The following is an 18,428-nucleotide window of genomic DNA, read 5'->3' on the forward strand; positions in this document are numbered from 1 at the left end:
ATATATATATATATATAACGTAAGCTCGGTCAAATATTTCAGCTATTAGAGGGATATTTATTACGTATTTCGATACTATGTATCAGTAATAAAAGGTATCTAATTAATCGAAGGACATGCAGAAAATATAAGATCTATGAAGGAACTTACGAAACGACCTGTGCCAAATAGAAATTATAATTTAGAAATAAGAAATGTCAAATGAATAAAATTATTTCGTACAAAACTAGTTGAACAAGAATGCTTCCTACGGTAACAGTGGAAGTTAGAACAATAAATAGGTGACGCGTAGAATTTGGAACATGTACAAAGCGAGAATTCGTTTTAAGGTAGTAGTCATTCACTTTCTTACGATCCTTTTTAAATAACGATATCTTTGTGTCGCTATTATTTATCGATGTCTAAAATATGATAGGAAGCGTTATGATAAGCGAGATAGACTGATAGCTAGTTTTTAGATCCCATTGTAGAACGACTACTACCTTAAAATGGAGGATATCGAATAAGTTCTTTTTTAATTTCGAAAGGAACGGACAATAAAGATTAGAAGCACTTTCTGTGAACAATGGAGGGGCCCGATTCGTCGTACTCTTGCTTCGAGATCCACATCTGCTGGAAGGTACTCAAGCTGGCCAAGATCGAGCCACCGATCCAGACCGAGTACTTCCTCTCCGGCGGAGCGATTATCTTGATCTTCATCGTGGACGGGGCCAGTGCCGTTATTTCCTTCTGCATCCTGTCTGCGATCCCCGGATACATAGTGGTGCCGCCCGACAGAACCGAATTCGCGTATAAATCCTTGCGTATGTCGACGTCGCACTTCATGATCGAATTGTAGGTCGTCTCGTGTATCCCGCAGGATTCCATGCCGAGGAAGCTCGGCTGGAACATCGCTTCCGGGCATCGGAAACGTTCGTTACCGATGGTGATCACCTGAAATTAATTACTCCCCGGTTTAATTTAAACACCGTAATTTACTGGAACACGCATCCTGTTTCGCTCGGATTTTAATGACCAGCCGAAATTACCTGACCGTCCGGTAATTCATAGCTCTTTTCCAAGGCGCTCGAGCCAGCGGCTGTTGCCATCTCCTGCTGAAAGTCCAGCGCGACGTAACACAGTTTTTCCTTAATGTCCCGAACGATTTCACGCTCCGCGGTCGTGGTAAACGAATATCCTCTCTCGGTTAAAATCTTCATTAGATAATCTGTCAGATCGCGTCCCGCTAGATCCATACGCAATATTGCGTGCGGCAAAGCGTATCCTAGAAGATATGGTTCTTTCATATTCGAAATTATGCGCAAGAACATTTTTCATTTCATCGAATTTAAATTATTTGCCAAACTGGATGATAGAGTTTGAACGAGAAACGACGTACCCTCGTAAATTGGTACCGTATGCGAAACTCCGTCACCGCTGTCTAAGACGATACCAGTGGTTCGTCCGGAGGCATAAAGCGACAGAACAGCTTGTATAGCGACGTACATCGCCGGGGAATTAAAAGTTTCGAACATGATCTGCGTCATCTTTTCCCGATTCGCTTTAGGGTTCAAGGGGGCTTCGGTCAGAAGAACGGGATGTTCTTCCGGAGCGATTCTCAGTTCGTTATAGAACGTGTGATGCCATATCTTTTCCATATCGTCCCAATTCGTTACTATCCCGTGTTCGATCGGATATTTAACAGTTAAAACTCCTCTTTTGCTCTGTGCCTCATCTCCCACGTAACTATCCTTTTGTCCCATACCAACCATGATTCCCTACGCGTTCGTTTATTCGATATCCCGTGTTAAAAAGTCCTTAGAAGAAAACGAATGGTAGGAATTATATAAAATTTTTTACCTGGTATCGAGGTCTTCCAACAATGGAAGGGAATACAGCACGCGGAGCATCATCTCCTGCAAATCCTGCCTTACACATCCCTGACCCATTGTCTACTACCAAAGCCGCTACGTCGTCGTCGCACATTGTGTAATTATTTAGTTCCCGTTTTATATGTACGATTCGTAAGGATCGTATTAATTGGTCCCGCGAAAGAATAAGTAATTTTTATTTGTTTGACTAGATTTTGCACTACCTGGCCAGTGCATTGACTCCTCGAAAATTGTACCTGCAGAAGAATGGAGCTGCTTTATATCGATGCCCCCTCTTACACTGGCTCTCTGTGTATTGTGCTTGTGCCTTGAACAGTTTCTTGCACTTCAATGAACTGGCATACACGCAGGTATAATGATCCAGTTAGTATCACTATTTCTTTTCTTGGTACCCGACATATGTTCCGTTTGTATTTTTCGGATATCACTGCTCGTTAGATCACATTAACGCGATGTATGTTCCCACTGCTTGATGAACATTTTTATCAAGAAGAGATGATCTGAATTATAGAACGATTGTACATATAAGATTTACTTAGATTCTTTATTTAAACTGCGAAAGAATACTGTTTAATTAGTTCTTAATATATGCCAATTAAGAGAATGTTATTTTTCATGTACAGTTTGTATGAATTAGAGCATACAAAATATTTCCTTGTCTCTTTGACCAAATCTGTATCGTATCTGAATACGCACCGTTTAAATCGCAAAGTATACCGTACTTTTCATTTAAGGACAAGTCATTTCCTGGTTGTTAACGATAGTGAAATCATTTGAGAATTACAAGTTGGAAAGTAGAACAATATTCAAATGAATACTTCGTTTTATTACATGTACGAGCCTGTTGGAAATTGGAAAAATTGTTTTTCTGATTCTCTTCCGTAATTCCAAACATGTTTCTAATCTCATTTTTCCTTCGTTCAGATCATTTTAAATAATATTAGCATCCTTATTTAAAAGAAAACTAGAGACTTCAGTTTATCGAGTACCTGGAGAATTAGCGCATTTTAGAGACTCATCGTTCCGTAGAATGACCACCGCGGAATCTCGTTATAATCAGTGTATTACATTCCTTAATTAACTGTTCGACCAATGCTTATAATTAGGCCGTGAAATAAAATATCTTACTCTGGGTTTAAATCGACTTTATAATTGAATTCTCGACAGTCTCTTACGACGAAACGATCTGGGAATAAATAATTTCAGACACAAATAAATAAATAAATAAATGTGCTCTTTTATTACACTTGTTACAGCTCCTCGAGAACAACTCTTCTTAAACTTCGTATTCACAAATGATTGGGCAAAGTACCAAGCACGTAATTACAGCAGTCAACAAGTACTTTCAGTCTATAACTCTTATTTATCCCAAAGACCGAGTTCCTTCATCCTTGTTTGGAAATATTTTTCCAGGGCGTTGGCGTATCGATAGTATTCGGTATCCGGACTGTTGTAAAATCGACAGTTCGTAAATATTCGTGTCATGTCCGCGATAAATAATCTCCTCGTCACGTAATATCTAGCTTTCAATCGATCAGTCATAGTTTTCAGATCTAAAAAATAGTAATTACATGTTCTCTTATATCGGTGCACTGATTTATTATGAAGTACTCACCCATTGGATATTTAATATGATCATAATAATCTGGCACATCGTTCTTATCAACGGGCTTAAGAAACGGCCACGCTGTACTGTGGTTCTTAACGCTGTTCAAAACGTTCTTCAAGGCGTTGTACAAAGAGTCGTTCACGTCCAAGCACGCTTCCATCGGTTCCGACCCTTGAGTACCTTTAGCTACTCCTCTCGTTCTCGTTTGAGCGTAACTTTTCCATCCGGTTTCGCGAATACCAGGTATAGATTCCACTGGAATGCCCCTGACGCCTTCTTTGAAACACGTCAGTCCAGGATGAACTTTCTGTATCTCTTGCTGCCTTTGATGAATCAGCTTTTTAATGATCTCTTTCTGTTTCCGTATGACTGCCGTGAACTCCGTATATACAATTTTCGCGTTTAACTCGCAATGCATCAATGTTGCACCCTCATAATCTTTAATGTATCCCTGATACATCGGGCGGGGCAGTTTGATGTCTTTACTGAACCCTTGCTTCTTGAAATATCCAATCGCGAATTCATCGGCGAACGTGAGGAAGTGTAATATGTTGTTCTTAATGTGATAGTCTTTGAGCATGTTCATTAAATGTGTACCGTAGCCCTTGACTTGCTCTTGGCTGGTAACAGCGCAGAACACTATTTCCGTGAAGCCTTGGGTAGGGAACATGCGGAAACAGATACCACCGATGGGGCGACCATCTTTTATTAAAGCCAGTGTCTTATGCTTTCTGTGAATGAATAAATTTTCATTTACCAATTTCGTTCGAATTGATGATCAATCGAGATACTTACGGGTCAAACACTAATTGAGATATGTATTCCTTGGGCATCCTCGGTAACTGATGGCTAAACACGTTGTGCAGTCCGATTAGCCAGAGCATCGTTTGTTTCGAAACAGGCTGCGTTAAACTGTTTCCGACAACATGGAATTCTATGATCTTTCTGCTCTCCTCGATTTTCGCGGTCTCGTCTCGCGGGACGTTCGGTGGAAAGACAGCGTCCGGTCCGCACATGTAATTAGGATCGTTAATAGTGGCCACGATTTCGGAAACAGTCTCCTCCGGTAAATCTTCGAACACTTCTTCGTTCTTTCTTCTCTTCACGTCCGAACGACCCTCGGAATGAGATCTCTTCTCGTGAATTTTCTTTATTCCAGGACTTATATTGATCGTCGTGTAGTTGTCCTTGTCATTCGGTGGGACTGTTACTTTCTCAAATTCACCAGTTTTCCTTCCTGGAGTCACTTTCAACTCCAACGCAGATTGCAAGTACGTCGGCGGTACTTGTTTAAAGTCTGGATCCCAGATCGGTGAACTGTTTGAGTAAATTTCCGCTTCTAACATCGACAAGAATCTGGAAATAAATAAAAATATTTCGTACCGCGCAGATCATTAGCGATCTAAATATAAAATAGTTCTCGTACTTTGGGAAGTGTGTCAAAACTATTACTCTCTTTTCCGGTGCTAGCTTGTCGCGTTCGCTGTGGCATTTGTCGAGCAGTTGTCGGAAAACTGGCTTGAAGACTGCTTGGACGAACGTACGGCCGAAAACGAGAGACGTATCGTATTGAGGTAACGAATCACAAAACGCTGGTATGTGACAAAACACCAACCAACGAGTGTGATTGATTTTATACGCCGGAGCTTCCTCGGGAGTAATCGTACCCCTTCTGGCATTCAGAGGATCAAAGTTCCAGTGATTTAAGCAGTGCAGGAACATTTTTGCCATATCGCACATAGCTTGCATGTCTCGTTGCGACAAATGTCCATACTTATAAGCAACAAAGTTCATCACTGCTTTCGCTATACTCGGCTTCTCGAAAGGCGGCTGTCCCAAAGGACCTTCTATCGTAGGCTTGGTCATGGATTGTATACATTTCCTTAAAAGTTTGTACAAATAGAAATAAACTTTCTTCGTGTCAGGATCCTCTTCTTTCTGTAATCCTAAAAAAATGTTGTCGGCATCTATGACCATACACAACAATTTATTAATCTCTTCCTCCGACTGATTGGTCAAATGCGAGACATGGTTCTCTAAGACGTGGGTACAACTCTTGCAGGGATCGAAGAAGTTTATCACAGGCGGCTGCTGGGTATCGGTCTTGAGCTTAGTTAATATTTGTGGATTCTTCCATCCGGGACACTTGCACTCCTCAATTTTACAAGCACTGTACGTCGCGATTTTTAATATCTTCTTCATCTGTGGCAAATTCAACATTTGTTGTTTTCTGTGTTGTATCCTCTGCAGATTGTTCTGCCTACTACTCTGCTGTTCCTGTGGTCTAGGCGCACTGGATTCTCTGCTGTTTCCAGCATGCTGCGATGTACTCACGTTTTGGCTACTCTCCTCCGTCGATTGTAACATTGGATTGCGGTTCCCTTCTTCAGTGGCCATACTGCATTAAAGCTTTAAAAATTTAAGTTGATTAGTTATTAAATTCATTAAGGAATAGCGAAATTATTTAATTTAGACGTGACTTATTTGGTTGAGTCTATTGACGAGTTGATTTTATGTACAATATTTGTATACACGAAATACAATAATTACGATACTTCTACAACAAATACAATGCTTCTTTAAACCGGCGACTCACCATAACTCACTGTCCACCACAAAGGTGCCACCAGGTAACAACGGTCCCACAGGTACCACAAATCACCACAAATACAAAGAATTAGAAAACAAATTACAGTAAAGTGCCAAACAATGAGTCCATTACTGATTTACATGGTACTTCTGATGCATACCGTATCATGGCGCTATACGAACAAACAACAAAAAAAACATTTTCCTCTCTGATAATAATAATAATAATAATAATAATAATAATAATAATATAGCGATTTAGCCGTAGGTAGGTAGGTAGCGTTGTAGTACAGTCGCTGTGGACGGCATGGTTGCTGTAGCTCTTTCGAGTTTTGACACAGAGGTTGCATGAAAACTATATCTGATAGATGATAAGATAAGTAATCATAAGTAATTAAACACGTAATATCTTAGTATTCTATTGTAAATATTTAGAATTCGAGCAATTTTCGTAACTACTGTTAGTTAATATTAACATGGCTTCAACTGAACTTGACTGGGGCGAATACGTAGACGAACATGAGAAATTATCTGCGAAGGTAACATCTTTGTTATATCCATACAGCACCGGTTTAACCTTATTTCTCTTGTTTGTTCTCAATTAAAAAAAAAGACTTGGATTAAATGCTTACAATATAGTAATGATGATAGTATTTCAATTGTTAATAGGTGTCAGGTTTGAATTTAGACAAGCAAGTGAAAGAAAATGCAGTGGAGACAGAGTCCAAGGTTTCTGATGATTCCACGGAGGAACAGATTTCACCTGCAGAGAAGTCGTTGCTTCAAAAGATTATACGCAAGGGTTTGGTAGAATCAACGAAAGACATAGAAATCCAGAGGAAAGATCCTGCATCACCTTTGTACAGTATTAAATCGTTTGAAGCCCTTCACCTGTTAGTATTTTTATTTATTAATATATTAACATAATTCTAAAAACAAATTTACATTGTAACGTGTATTATAGTAAACCGGCATTATTAAAAGGAGTATACAATATGGGGTTTAATGCTCCATCAAAAATTCAAGAAACTGCATTGCCCACTCTACTTGCCGATCCGTAAGTTCATCTTCAATTACCTGTAGGAAGTATTTCAGAAAAACTTGATAAGCGATAAATTGATGGATCGTAGACCTCAGAATATGATTGCTCAGTCACAGTCCGGAACTGGGAAAACAGCAGCATTTGTGTTGGCGATGCTCAGCAGAGTGGATACAAATAAAAATTATCCGCAAGTGCTTTGTTTATCACCGACTTATGAATTAGCTATACAAACGGGAGAAGTGGCAGCGAAGATGTCTGTTTATTGTAAAGAAATAAAAATCAAATACGCCGTAAGAGGAGAAGAGAGTAATGCATAAATTTAATCTTTGACTTTCTCCAAAAGTGTGCTCCGTCGGAAAAACATTTACTACATGTTTCGTGTTTCAGTACCCCGTGGTACAAAAATCGAAGACCACATCATTATTGGCACACCAGGGAAAGTATTAGACTGGGCAATCAAGTTCAAATTCTTCAACTTAAGCAAAATATCAGTTTTTGTCCTCGACGAAGCAGACGTAATGATCGCGACGCAGGGTCATCAAGATCAGTGCATTCGTATTCACAAGTAATTAGGTTACAACAATTTCTTACCTGTATTATATTTATTTACAATCTCAGAAATCTTGAATCTATTGGTAACAGACAATTACCACGCACGTGTCAAATGATGTTCTTCTCCGCGACGTACGAGGCCGAAGTAATGAAATTCGCAGAAATAATAGTCAATAATCCTTTAATAATAAGATTAATGAAGGAAGAAGAAAGTTTAGATAATATCAAACAGTACTACGTGAAGTGTAAGGATTTGGATGAGAAATACGCGGCTATTACTAATATATACGGAGTTATAACAATAGGACAAGCAATCATTTTCTGTCATGTAAGATGTCTATCGAGTAAGATGTGTTAATAGTCAATCGCTGCTTATAACGTGAAATGATTAAACTGAAATTTAAATGCAGACTAGAAAAACGGCGAACTGGTTATCAGAGAAAATGACAAAAGATGGCCATGCAGTGGCCGTATTATCTGGAGATTTGACCGTTGAACAAAGAATTTCGGTTCTCGATCGGTTTAGAGGTGGACTCGAAAAAGTACTTATCACAACTAACGTGTTGGCTAGAGGTAATCATTCTGCTTAGTTACCCTTAAAGAACCTCTTCACCGATCAGGAAGTTCAACTATCTGGCTTGCAGGTATCGATGTTGAGCAAGTAACGATAGTGGTGAATTTCGACTTACCGATGGACCAAAACCGACAAGCAGATTGTGAAACATATCTGCACAGAATCGGACGAACGGGACGGTTCGGTAAATCTGGTATCGCCATTAATTTGATAGACTCTCCGCATGCGATGCAACTATGCCAGGATATAGAAAAACATTTTGGGAAGAAAATACAGTACCTTGACACAGAAGACGCGGATGAAATAGAAAAGATCGGAGCCTAGATTAGCATGCAAGGTACAGTTATATATACATGTATCGAATATAAGTAATTATATTAATTTATACGAACGTATATATATACTGTAATATTCCGAAAAAGAACATACACTCGTATTCTTAATTTCGATTCTTTGTATTTCTTTTCCAATAGCGCATATTACGGAAATAGTGCACGTTTATACTTTCCTTAATACTTTTATAGTACTTCTAGTACGTAACTGAAATATGCCGATTGGACCGAGAATATACATAGAATTTTAGAAATAAAACGTATAAAGAAATATTTTTATATGTTGCACAAGAAATGTTCTTTTTCATTGACTTTTATCATATAAGAAGAAATGTATAATTCATCGAAGTATGCTCATCCTATGTTTTCATTTTAATAAAGTGTGGAAACTGTCGAATCATAGACCTCCGTCATTAAATATTATTAAGATGTCACTGAACCGTATGCAAAAGGATAATTAAGTAATTCCTTCTGAATCCATTTACAGGAAAATCCATGTCATTCGTGTTTGATGAATTGTCAGATGACATCAATACCTGATTTTTTATTACGAAAACAAAATTTGTACATTTGTTTTATTTTTATCTATGATTAAACCATCTTTATTTGCAAAAAAACGGTCTGTCTTATTATATTCAGGAATAATAAAGTTTTCAGCGATGACAATAAGAACCCATACTTTAAACATATATTTATTGACTAAAAGATAGAAATAAATTGCAACAATTAAGAATTTCTGAATTTAGCCTACTAAAATATATATGTTTATATATCTGCATGCTTATTCTATTTTATGGATAATAAGAAGTATAAAAATGCATCAGTTGATCGCACTCAGAAATTGGATGGTTGGAAACAAGTATTTTATTTTTTATTAACTCGTTGACAATCAAGTAAAAAATACAACTAATTTGGTAACAACTTTAACACAGGAACAAATGCTTAAGTATGGTCTTATCATTTGCTATCGTTTATTCGGAAATGACTAAATTCAGTTTCGTTCATGATACAATTTGCTAGAGGATTTACAATCGTATAGCAGGATATATAAACGAGTTTATACTAAACGTTACTGGGTAAAGAGCCAATTTTTCATACGCAGACAAACGTAATGATGCTCGCGCGCGGAACGAAAACAAATGATCAGATAACATATCAAAACGGTATAAAAGAAATGGTGTGTCCTGTAAAGTATCCTAGGCATTTTGCGTCACGGTTAATCAATTGGTGTATCATATCGTTCAACCGCGTTTCTATCAAGATCATCGAGAACGTCGCGATCGAATTTCAATGCTAAACGAATTAATTACAATGCGAAATTCAGTCTTTGCACGGGATTCGATTTAATTACATGCCCATGCCTCCCATGCCCATTCCACCCATGCCACCCATGCCACCACCACCCATCGGCATCTGGGGTTCCTCTTTAGGCAATTCGGTGACCACCGCCTCCGCGGTCGTCAGCAACGACGCGACACCCGCGGCATCGGTAAGCGCCGTGCGCACCACTTTCGTCGGGTCGATGATCCCCTTCTCGATCATGTCGACGTATTCATTGTTCAAAGCGTCGTAACCGAGATTGCTTTCACTAACTTTCGCTACCACTAAACTAGCATCCACGCCCGCGTTCTGAGCGATCTGGAGACACGGCATACGCAACGCGTCCGCCACTATTTTAATCCCGGTTTCTTGATCGGTGTTCGAAGCCTTCATACTACGAAGAGCCGGGATGCACCTCAAGAGTGCAGTACCACCTGTACAAAATATTTCCAATTGTAAATTGAATCGTTCACATCTAAAAGATGTCAAATGAATATTTATTTACCTCCGGGAACTATTCCTTCTTCAACGGCTGCTCTGGTTGCATTAAGGGCATCGTGGACGCGGTCCTTCTTCTCGTTGACTTCGACCTCGCTGCTTCCACCGACTCTCAGCACAGCGACTCCTGAAGCTAATCTTGCCAGACGTTCTTGCAGTTTTTCTTTCTCGTACTCGGAAGTGGTGTTGGCGATCTGATCCCTGATCACGTCCGCTCTATGATCGATGTCGGCCTTCTTTCCTTTACCCTTGAGGATGAGAGTGTCGTCTTTCGTAATGACGACTTCGCCCACTTCGCCCAAGTCGCAGGCCTGCACGCTTTCTAACTTAACGAGATTCGCATCGTCACCGAAGACGATTCCTCCGGTCAAGATCGCCATATCTTGGAGAGTGGCTTTCCTGTTGTCTCCAAACCCAGGTGCTTTAACTGCAGCCACCTGCAAACCGATTTTCAATCTGTTGACGACGAGGGTAGACAGCGCTTCACCGTCGACGTCCTCCGCTATAATGACGAGTGGTTTCCGTTGAGAATTCGCCAGTTCCAATGCAGGAATTATGGACTGTACAGATGATATTTTTTTCTCGCTAAATAGCAAAAGTGCATCCTGAAATTCGACCTTTGCCCCTTTACTGGAATTTATGAAATACGGAGATATGTAGCCCCTGTCGAATTTCATTCCTTCTATAACTTCCAGCTCGTCGTGTAACGTTTTCCCATCCTTTACGGTGATCACACCTTCTTTCCCGACCTTCTTCATCGCGTCTGAAATAAGAGTACCGATCGCCTGATCCCCGTTAGCGGAGATCGTAGCTACTTGTGCGATTTCTTCTGGAGTGGTCACTGGCTTACTTAAAGTTCTCAGTTCGTTTTTAACTTTGTCGACGGCCAACATAACGCCTGTAACATATCCATCGTTTAGCCATCGACGTTGCACTTAATAAATTGATCAAAACTCGCTTACCTCTCCTTATTTCCACAGGATTTGCGCCTTTGCTAATTTTCTCGAAACCTTCTTTGGCAATGGCTCGTGCTAAAACTGTGGCAGTGGTCGTGCCATCGCCAGCTTCCTCGTTCGTATTGTTTGCAACATCCTGTACCAGCTTCGCTCCGATGTTCTGAAACTTGTCCTTCAACTCGACTCCCTTAGCCACTGTGACACCGTCCTTAGTAATCTTTGGACTACCCCAACTTTGCTCCAAAATAACATTACGTCCTTTTGGACCCATCGTTACTGCCACGGCGTCCGCTAAGATATCCACCCCTTGCAGCATGAGTGCTCTGACCTCTGCACCGAAGCGTACATCTTTGGCATACGAACGAGTTTGCAATTGACGCAAAGCTGTGCTACGTAATACAGTCGGTAATCTGTACATCTGTAATAATAAGAATTTCTTACAATTCCAAAGTTCTTTCCACGTACAATGTTCTATAGAATATGATTTTCGAGGACTTCAAAGTTTGACTGATAAATTCCATCGTTTTATTTTCGTAACAAACGTGTACATTCTCATGCATTAACACACGTCTAAACTAAAATATCAATCGTAATCCTAACGTAAACGTGGTTATGTAAATGCCGCGTGGATAGCGAGAAAAAGAAATTGTCCGATACTAAGTGTTCCTAATATATCAGAATTTTTTTACACTCGGTATCTTATTATGCAAAATCCATCGTCTTTACATTATCTACAAGGTTTGCCTCCTATCGCTTCGCATAATGTATAAAATAACCCGATCGGTTTATTCGTTTAAGAAAAGGATCAGAATAAGAGAAGAAGGAGCAAAGAGGTATCATGTAAAAAAGGAAATAATTTAAGAGAAATCGGAATCAATACCAATAAATGTTAATTAACATTTTTTATGTAACATTATTAAAAAAAATTGGTTCCTGGGAACGTTCAGAAGTTTGACTTGTTGAACGGACAAACATAAAGATATCCTTAACACGAAATAAATTAAAATGATTGTATCAATTATCAAACGAATACAGTATGAAACGAATGCAACAAGAATAAGTTAGCCTTCAAAGAGAATTTCGCCGGGTAGTATCGCTGCGTAGCTAATACACGGTTTATCGTTAAGAAATGGATAATATTGATTGAAAATACATTTACCTTTAATTAATGAAACGAGAAAAAGCCCTTGGGTAGAGATTGTAGTTACAAAAGTAATTGAAAATCGTCACAGCGTGACCGCACGTTGTCTCGCCAGTAGAATGAAATGTGTAAGAAAGACTATACTGCTATCGTGCTATTGCTATCACATGGCTACTACTCCCCTCTCCTTCTATTTTAACTTATCCTCCTCGTTTCTTATTTAAAGAAATCTCCTGAACAATTCGTTCAAGTTTAATCGATGATCAGAACAGTTCGAATTATTTGATAATTTTTTTTCAAGAATATTTCATGCACAAATCGTCGATTTACGATTTTCTAAGCATGAATGGGTTAGAAAAGTTCTAGAATGTACGAGAACACGTGCAGTTCGATGTGATGCAATCGTCGAAAGAACGACAATCATGTTTTTCTATGTGCCGACCGTTGATGTACCGAATCTATTCTTTTCTGAAAAGAGGACAACAGGAAATGTACTTAGAACCAAATATTCTTATTTTTCTATCTTCATAAATTGCTACGATCTAAAACAGCTTCGTGAGAAAGAAAAGAATATAACGCTCGTCGTATCAGTTGAGCAATAGGGAGACTCAGATTTCTTCGGGTAATTGAGGAATAATGAGAAAGAAGTCTTGTATGTGAAACCTGAGTTTTATTATTCGATACCTTCTTACATACATTGTATTCTACGCGCACTTTCTATTTCTTTTACAATCCTCATTACTTTACCGAAAGTTTCTCCACAAATAATTATAATCCCCCAAGAAACACATACTATAAAAAGTACTTAAAAACTATTTTTAGATTAAAAAAAATATCGAGCATAAAAAATAGTTTAATGAATCGTTGAGGTAGCGAATATTATTACGAATTATGATTTATTTTCGAGACTGCACAGCGGAGAACGTGTAGGAGAGCGAACGGGAAGGGGATACGGTAACATCTATGTAGTTCATTTACAAACAAAATTGTTTTATACAAAATACGCGGCCAATTGTGCCATCTTGTCTTTCGATGGACGAGGTTTGCCCCGGCTGCGACCTTTCGCGTGGGCACGGCTACGGGTCGTGACCGGTTTCGAGGCGACGGCACGATGCTTCTCTACGAGCTCCATGAAGACCGGCGTGCAAAAAATGCAGCCGGTCATTTGCGTGGCTTCGTCAGGGAATTTAGTCTTCTCCTGAGAAAGTAAAACGAGATCGTGGACCGAGTACGATCATGTTGAAATATCAGAGAAGAATATTGATAAATGTGACTTTCACGGTAAGATTAATTAATTGGTACCTGTTTGTACTCGACGGTGACCAACTGAGCCCCGCAGTCGCACACGGTGGTATCAACCGCTACTTTATGAGCGTTCTCGAATAAATGCAAAATAACGTCGCAACGATTGCATCCAAGCTTCCATTTAGGCGCAGACGAAGGATCCAGGACGAGTATACCACCATTGCACTCTAAGCAGCTCGATAAACCGTTCGAGTTCATGGCGTGCGGGCAGGTCGGGTGGGTACAGGAATTGCAGCCACTCATCCCTTTTTTCATATCTCTGGAAATCATAATTTATCAATTGTTACACCCTGATACGGTTGTTAAACATATTTTTATAATTTTATGATACCTGAACGGAGGATTGTTGTAACAGTACGGACAGAACGTGTAGCTTTTTCCCCGAGCTCCGGTGGACCACGAAAGCAATTCGAAATCGTCTAGTGGACACTTCAGCTCTTTGTAAATCCGAATGTTGCCATTTTGCGGGAGGTTGTACGTTTCGTTGCAATGCGCGCAGTGCATCCTTGACGGTTTCGTTTGTATGTACTTCATATAGCGTCGGCACTTGCCACACCTGAATTCGTAAATACGATTTAAGAAAAATGTACGTTTTCACAAACCGAGTTGCATACCTAGAGTGTGCCTTCCCTGACGCGGAAAGAGGTGAAAATGAAACTTCGAACAACTGATCCATCGCCTCTATACTTTTTACGAAGTAATGGAACTTCTGTTTAAAAATCTCAACCGTATGCTGCAACACCGCATGAAAGTCAGCTCGTCCCAGAGCTATCAGATTCAATTGTTCTTCCACCGCGGATCTCATTGTTGGCAAAACTAACTCCGGATCTATCTGATATAATAATTATCACGCGCTGTAGTTAAATTATTAATCTTGTATAATTGAAACACGTACCTTTTGATAACCGTGAACTAAGACGATTCCCAGGGAAGTAGGAACCAATTTTCTACCAGCTGCCACATTCACATAATTTCGCATACATATGTTGTTTATGTGTACGGGAATAGACGCGTCAGTTCCGATACCGTGTTTCTCCATAAGAGATATTAACTCAGCTTCTGTCAAGTAGTCTGGAGGCTGCGTATAACACTCGACTAACTTTACCTGTTGATTATAAAGATCATTTAACGCTGTCTCGTTACGTTAACAAAATTCGATTTTATCTCAATTTTTTACGACCTCCTGTACGTTGACTTTCTCGCCTGGGGTAAATCTAGGCAAAGTATCGTTGCTACCAAGCTGCTGCCATGTGAGTATGCTGGTGTACCCTGGGTCGAGTAAACTGTGACCGTTCGTTGTGAACGTTTCCATTCCTATCTCGAATTTAACGGTTGTACTCAGATATTTGCAATCGCTAGCCAACTGGAATATGAAATTATAAACGATCAGATGATGGTATTAAAGATGTCAGCAGAAGACTTACCGTGGCGATGAAATGTCGAGTTATGTAATCGTACAGTTTCCACGCATCGCCGTCGAGTTCGTTCCGCGTAGCATGTTTCATGGGAGTGATAGGAGGATGGTCACCGACGTTCATTCCTTTCTTTGGCCTATTAATACCGACGGCTAATATTTTACGAACTTGATCTCCCCAATCGGAATGATTTTGCTGTTGTTTCAACACTGCACTGAATACAAACATTTTTTTACTCGTTTAAATAGAAGAAAAGCATCGAAATATTTTATTTAACGTACAGTAAATCGAAGTTCTCTGGGTATAGCGTCGTTTCGGTTCGCGGATAGCTTATATATCCTTGGGTATAAAGACGCTCGGCGATTTGTATCGCGTGGTGAGGACCCATCCCTAAACCTGAACTCGCTACTCTCATCAATTCTACCGTGTTTAAAGCTATGGGCCGAGACTTTGTCTTCTCTGAGCTTTCCACGCTTAATACTCTGTATTATTTTATAAAACAAATATTAATCTCTGGGATTCATACAATGATAAAATATGAAACTTACGTTGCTTGATCGTACTCTTTGACATGGCTTAAAAACATGTTTGCTATCTCCTTGTCAAACGATCGTACGCGGCTCCAGCTTAAAATAACGTCTTGACCATCGGAAGACTTGATCGTCACCTGCATTCGAGTTCTGCTTTTATTTCCTCCTTGAATATATTCCGATGTACAGAAAAAACATGATTTACTTGTCGTACCTGTAGGATCCAATAGGGGTCTGGTTTAAATGTTTGAATCTCGTCGTGCCTCTGAACGCAAAACCCTAGTGTCGGCGTTTGACAAGGGCCGTAAGAAATTAAAGATACATCTAAATCACCGTATTTGCCCTGAGGATAGAATACGAAATTAACATGCAGCGAAAATGACGGGAATTGTTGTTTAATGAGTCCTACCTGAAAAAATCTCGTTTGGAACCTTGTGAAAGCACAACCGATCCGTAAATCCAACTCTTGCCGTGCATCGACACTCTTTGCCTCGTTCTCATTAGGCTTTACCAAGTTCGCCATTGCAGCCTTAATATCTTTCTCTGTGATAGCAGAAAATCTAGCTCTCCATATGTCCTATAATAAATACATACAAATCAATTATCAAATGACAAACTGAGATTTTAGAGAGCTTACGTTTGGGTTTAATCTTCTGTTCATTCCTTGCTGAACAGCATGAATAACTTCGAAGCAAATATTTTCACCCTCTTTATCACAATCTAGCCACAATACTAGATAATCGCAATGACCTCCTTCTTTACCTAAGAAGTAAGGAATTTTTAATCTAGGAACTGCTTCCTTTTTTTCGGTTGGGCATGAAAATAGCTCTGCCTTAAACATGATAGAGAAACATCTTATTAACAGGAATAGAATATATGGTTTTTATAGAATCAGATTCTAACTCACAGGATCAACTTTATCCCAATTATTATACTTTCCAATAAAGTCTAACGTCATTACATGACCGAATACAGAGGTCATTTTAAAGTTCACTGTCTCTGACCTGAACTGACCTATCCATTCGAATACCGAACAAGACGATCCATTTAAACCTAAAATTAACAACATTCTGCTGAGTGAAAAAAATTTTAATTCATGAACGAAATGTCCAGAAATTCGAACACGTACAAGTTACGTTCCCCGCATATTGCAGGGTAACATAACCTACCTTTCCTGGAAGTGCATCGGCCGTTACTTAAAATATTGGCAAGGGACGCTGCCAGAGACGGCTTCTCAGCTACCATCAATGCTGTCTTCATTTTTATACGATTTACTTAACTAAATACTTTCAACGAAGATTACTAACTGCAATTAACGTGATCCGGGATCACATTCGGCGGTGCTCGCTATTCGAGGCTGCACGCTTGACATGTCAACCACTTACAGGTATTAACAAAACCATAGGATCATTGCTTGAAAACTAGCTATCAAGTGCTGTCAGGTCCTTTCTATTTCTTCCTGTTTATAAAAGAATGATCGACATTTAAATACCGATCAACGCACAGTCGTCTCGTATTTTTTGACATGATGCAAACGATGCAAACTGAAGTTATTAACTGTATGCGATTTATATTTTTACTACAGTCGCTTTGACTATACATACATGGACTGCCAGTAGCATAGGCTTGCAATGCTAACGTGTCGTCGGCGACGACTCGTCGCCCATGGTATGGTGTGCATGCTACGGTGGAACTGGAGGTTCTTGTCNATACTAGATAATCGCAATGACCTCCTTCTTTACCTAAGAAGTAAGGAATTTTTAATCTAGGAACTGCTTCCTTTTTTTCGGTTGGGCATGAAAATAGCTCTGCCTTAAACATGATAGAGAAACATCTTATTAACAGGAATAGAATATATGGTTTTTATAGAATCAGATTCTAACTCACAGGATCAACTTTATCCCAATTATTATACTTTCCAATAAAGTCTAACGTCATTACATGACCGAATACAGAGGTCATTTTAAAGTTCACTGTCTCTGACCTGAACTGACCTATCCATTCGAATACCGAACAAGACGATCCATTTAAACCTAAAATTAACAACATTCTGCTGAGTGAAAAAAATTTTAATTCATGAACGAAATGTCCAGAAATTCGAACACGTACAAGTTACGTTCCCCGCATATTGCAGGGTAACATAACCTACCTTTCCTGGAAGTGCATCGGCCGTTACTTAAAATATTGGCAAGGGACGCTGCCAGAGACGGCTTCTCAGCTACCATCAATGCTGTCTTCATTTTTATACGATTTACTTAACTAAATACTTTCAACGAAGATTACTAACTGCAATTAACGTGATCCGGGATCACATTCGGCGGTGCTCGCTATTCGAGGCTGCACGCTTGACATGTCAACCACTTACAGGTATTAACAAAACCATAGGATCATTGCTTGAAAACTAGCTATCAAGTGCTGTCAGGTCCTTTCTATTTCTTCCTGTTTATAAAAGAATGATCGACATTTAAATACCGATCAACGCACAGTCGTCTCGTATTTTTTGACATGATGCAAACGATGCAAACTGAAGTTATTAACTGTATGCGATTTATATTTTTACTACAGTCGCTTTGACTATACATACATGGACTGCCAGTAGCATAGGCTTGCAATGCTAACGTGTCGTCGGCGACGACTCGTCGCCCATGGTATGGTGTGCATGCTACGGTGGAACTGGAGGTTCTTGTCTCTGCT

General features: G+C 39.5%; 6 protein-coding genes across 10 annotated transcripts; 1 reads left to right on the plus strand and 5 right to left on the minus strand.

The window, feature by feature from the left end:
* Positions 1–6: 6 nt before the first annotated feature.
* Positions 7–1,971, minus strand: LOC108633145 (actin, clone 403). The gene is made up of 4 exons (XM_018038173.2): positions 1,840–1,971; positions 1,379–1,757; positions 1,029–1,264; positions 7–933 (listed from the first exon to the last, which is right to left on the minus strand). The coding sequence occupies exons 1-4, from the start codon at positions 1,963–1,965 to the stop codon at positions 544–546; spliced, it is 1,131 nt and encodes a 376-aa protein (XP_017893662.1). The 5' UTR covers positions 1,966–1,971; the 3' UTR covers positions 7–543.
* Positions 1,972–3,088: 1,117 nt separating this feature from the next.
* Gcn5 (Gcn5 acetyltransferase) lies at positions 3,089–6,282 on the minus strand. 2 transcript variants are annotated; one of them, XM_018038172.2, is made up of 6 exons: positions 6,077–6,282; positions 5,815–5,889; positions 4,907–5,682; positions 4,276–4,836; positions 3,487–4,211; positions 3,089–3,424 (listed from the first exon to the last, which is right to left on the minus strand). In XM_018038172.2, exons 2-6 carry the CDS (start codon positions 5,875–5,877, stop codon positions 3,231–3,233), a joined length of 2,319 nt encoding a protein of 772 aa, XP_017893661.1. In that variant the 5' UTR covers positions 5,878–5,889; positions 6,077–6,282; the 3' UTR covers positions 3,089–3,230. The 2 variants fall into 2 exon arrangements, with proteins under 2 accessions (XP_017893661.1, XP_017893660.1); XM_018038171.2 differs by having other exon boundaries at positions 4,907–5,889.
* An 86-nt stretch (positions 6,283–6,368) lies between these two features.
* Dbp80 (putative ATP-dependent RNA helicase Dbp80) lies at positions 6,369–9,310 on the plus strand. 2 transcript variants are annotated; one of them, XM_018038189.2, is made up of 9 exons: positions 6,369–6,608; positions 6,739–6,962; positions 7,034–7,126; positions 7,200–7,417; positions 7,499–7,676; positions 7,754–7,991; positions 8,074–8,236; positions 8,308–8,574; positions 9,057–9,310. In XM_018038189.2, the coding sequence occupies exons 1-8, from the start codon at positions 6,546–6,548 to the stop codon at positions 8,559–8,561; spliced, it is 1,431 nt and encodes a 476-aa protein (XP_017893678.1). In that variant the 5' UTR covers positions 6,369–6,545; the 3' UTR covers positions 8,562–8,574; positions 9,057–9,310. The 2 variants fall into 2 exon arrangements, with proteins under 2 accessions (XP_017893678.1, XP_026666881.1); XM_026811080.1 differs by lacking the exon at positions 9,057–9,310 and having other exon boundaries at positions 8,308–9,013.
* A 100-nt stretch (positions 9,311–9,410) lies between these two features.
* On the minus strand, positions 9,411–12,666 carry LOC108633153 (heat shock protein 60A). Its single transcript, XM_018038188.2, has 4 exons — positions 12,503–12,666; positions 11,350–11,761; positions 10,395–11,285; positions 9,411–10,323 (listed from the first exon to the last, which is right to left on the minus strand). The coding sequence occupies exons 2-4, from the start codon at positions 11,759–11,761 to the stop codon at positions 9,917–9,919; spliced, it is 1,710 nt and encodes a 569-aa protein (XP_017893677.1). The 5' UTR covers positions 12,503–12,666; the 3' UTR covers positions 9,411–9,916.
* Positions 12,667–13,139: 473 nt separating this feature from the next.
* Top3beta (DNA topoisomerase 3-beta) lies at positions 13,140–17,434 on the minus strand. 3 transcript variants are annotated; one of them, XM_026811077.1, is made up of 15 exons: positions 17,339–17,434; positions 16,904–17,193; positions 16,642–16,787; positions 16,372–16,566; positions 16,144–16,311; positions 15,949–16,077; positions 15,753–15,871; positions 15,486–15,686; positions 15,214–15,418; positions 14,970–15,152; positions 14,685–14,894; positions 14,404–14,621; positions 14,121–14,345; positions 13,787–14,048; positions 13,140–13,682 (listed from the first exon to the last, which is right to left on the minus strand). In XM_026811077.1, exons 2-15 carry the CDS (start codon positions 16,992–16,994, stop codon positions 13,476–13,478), a joined length of 2,559 nt encoding a protein of 852 aa, XP_026666878.1. In that variant the 5' UTR covers positions 16,995–17,193; positions 17,339–17,434; the 3' UTR covers positions 13,140–13,475. The 3 variants fall into 3 exon arrangements, with proteins under 3 accessions (XP_026666878.1, XP_017893685.1, XP_026666879.1); XM_018038196.2 differs by lacking the exon at positions 17,339–17,434 and having other exon boundaries at positions 16,904–17,332; XM_026811078.1 differs by lacking the exons at positions 16,904–17,193; positions 17,339–17,434 and having other exon boundaries at positions 16,372–16,496; positions 16,642–16,722.
* Positions 17,173–18,418, minus strand: LOC113463906 (DNA topoisomerase 3-beta-1-like). The gene is made up of 5 exons (XM_026811076.1): positions 18,319–18,418; positions 17,884–18,173; positions 17,622–17,767; positions 17,280–17,546; positions 17,173–17,193 (listed from the first exon to the last, which is right to left on the minus strand). The coding sequence occupies exons 2-5, from the start codon at positions 17,972–17,974 to the stop codon at positions 17,173–17,175; spliced, it is 525 nt and encodes a 174-aa protein (XP_026666877.1). The 5' UTR covers positions 17,975–18,173; positions 18,319–18,418.
* Positions 18,419–18,428: the final 10 nt, after the last annotated feature.

The sequence above is a fragment of the Ceratina calcarata genome, unplaced genomic scaffold (assembly GCF_001652005.2).
Source record: "Ceratina calcarata isolate Rehan_Ccalc_2016 unplaced genomic scaffold, ASM165200v1 scaffold185.2, whole genome shotgun sequence".
NCBI classification, from domain to species: domain Eukaryota; kingdom Metazoa; phylum Arthropoda; class Insecta; order Hymenoptera; family Apidae; genus Ceratina; species Ceratina calcarata.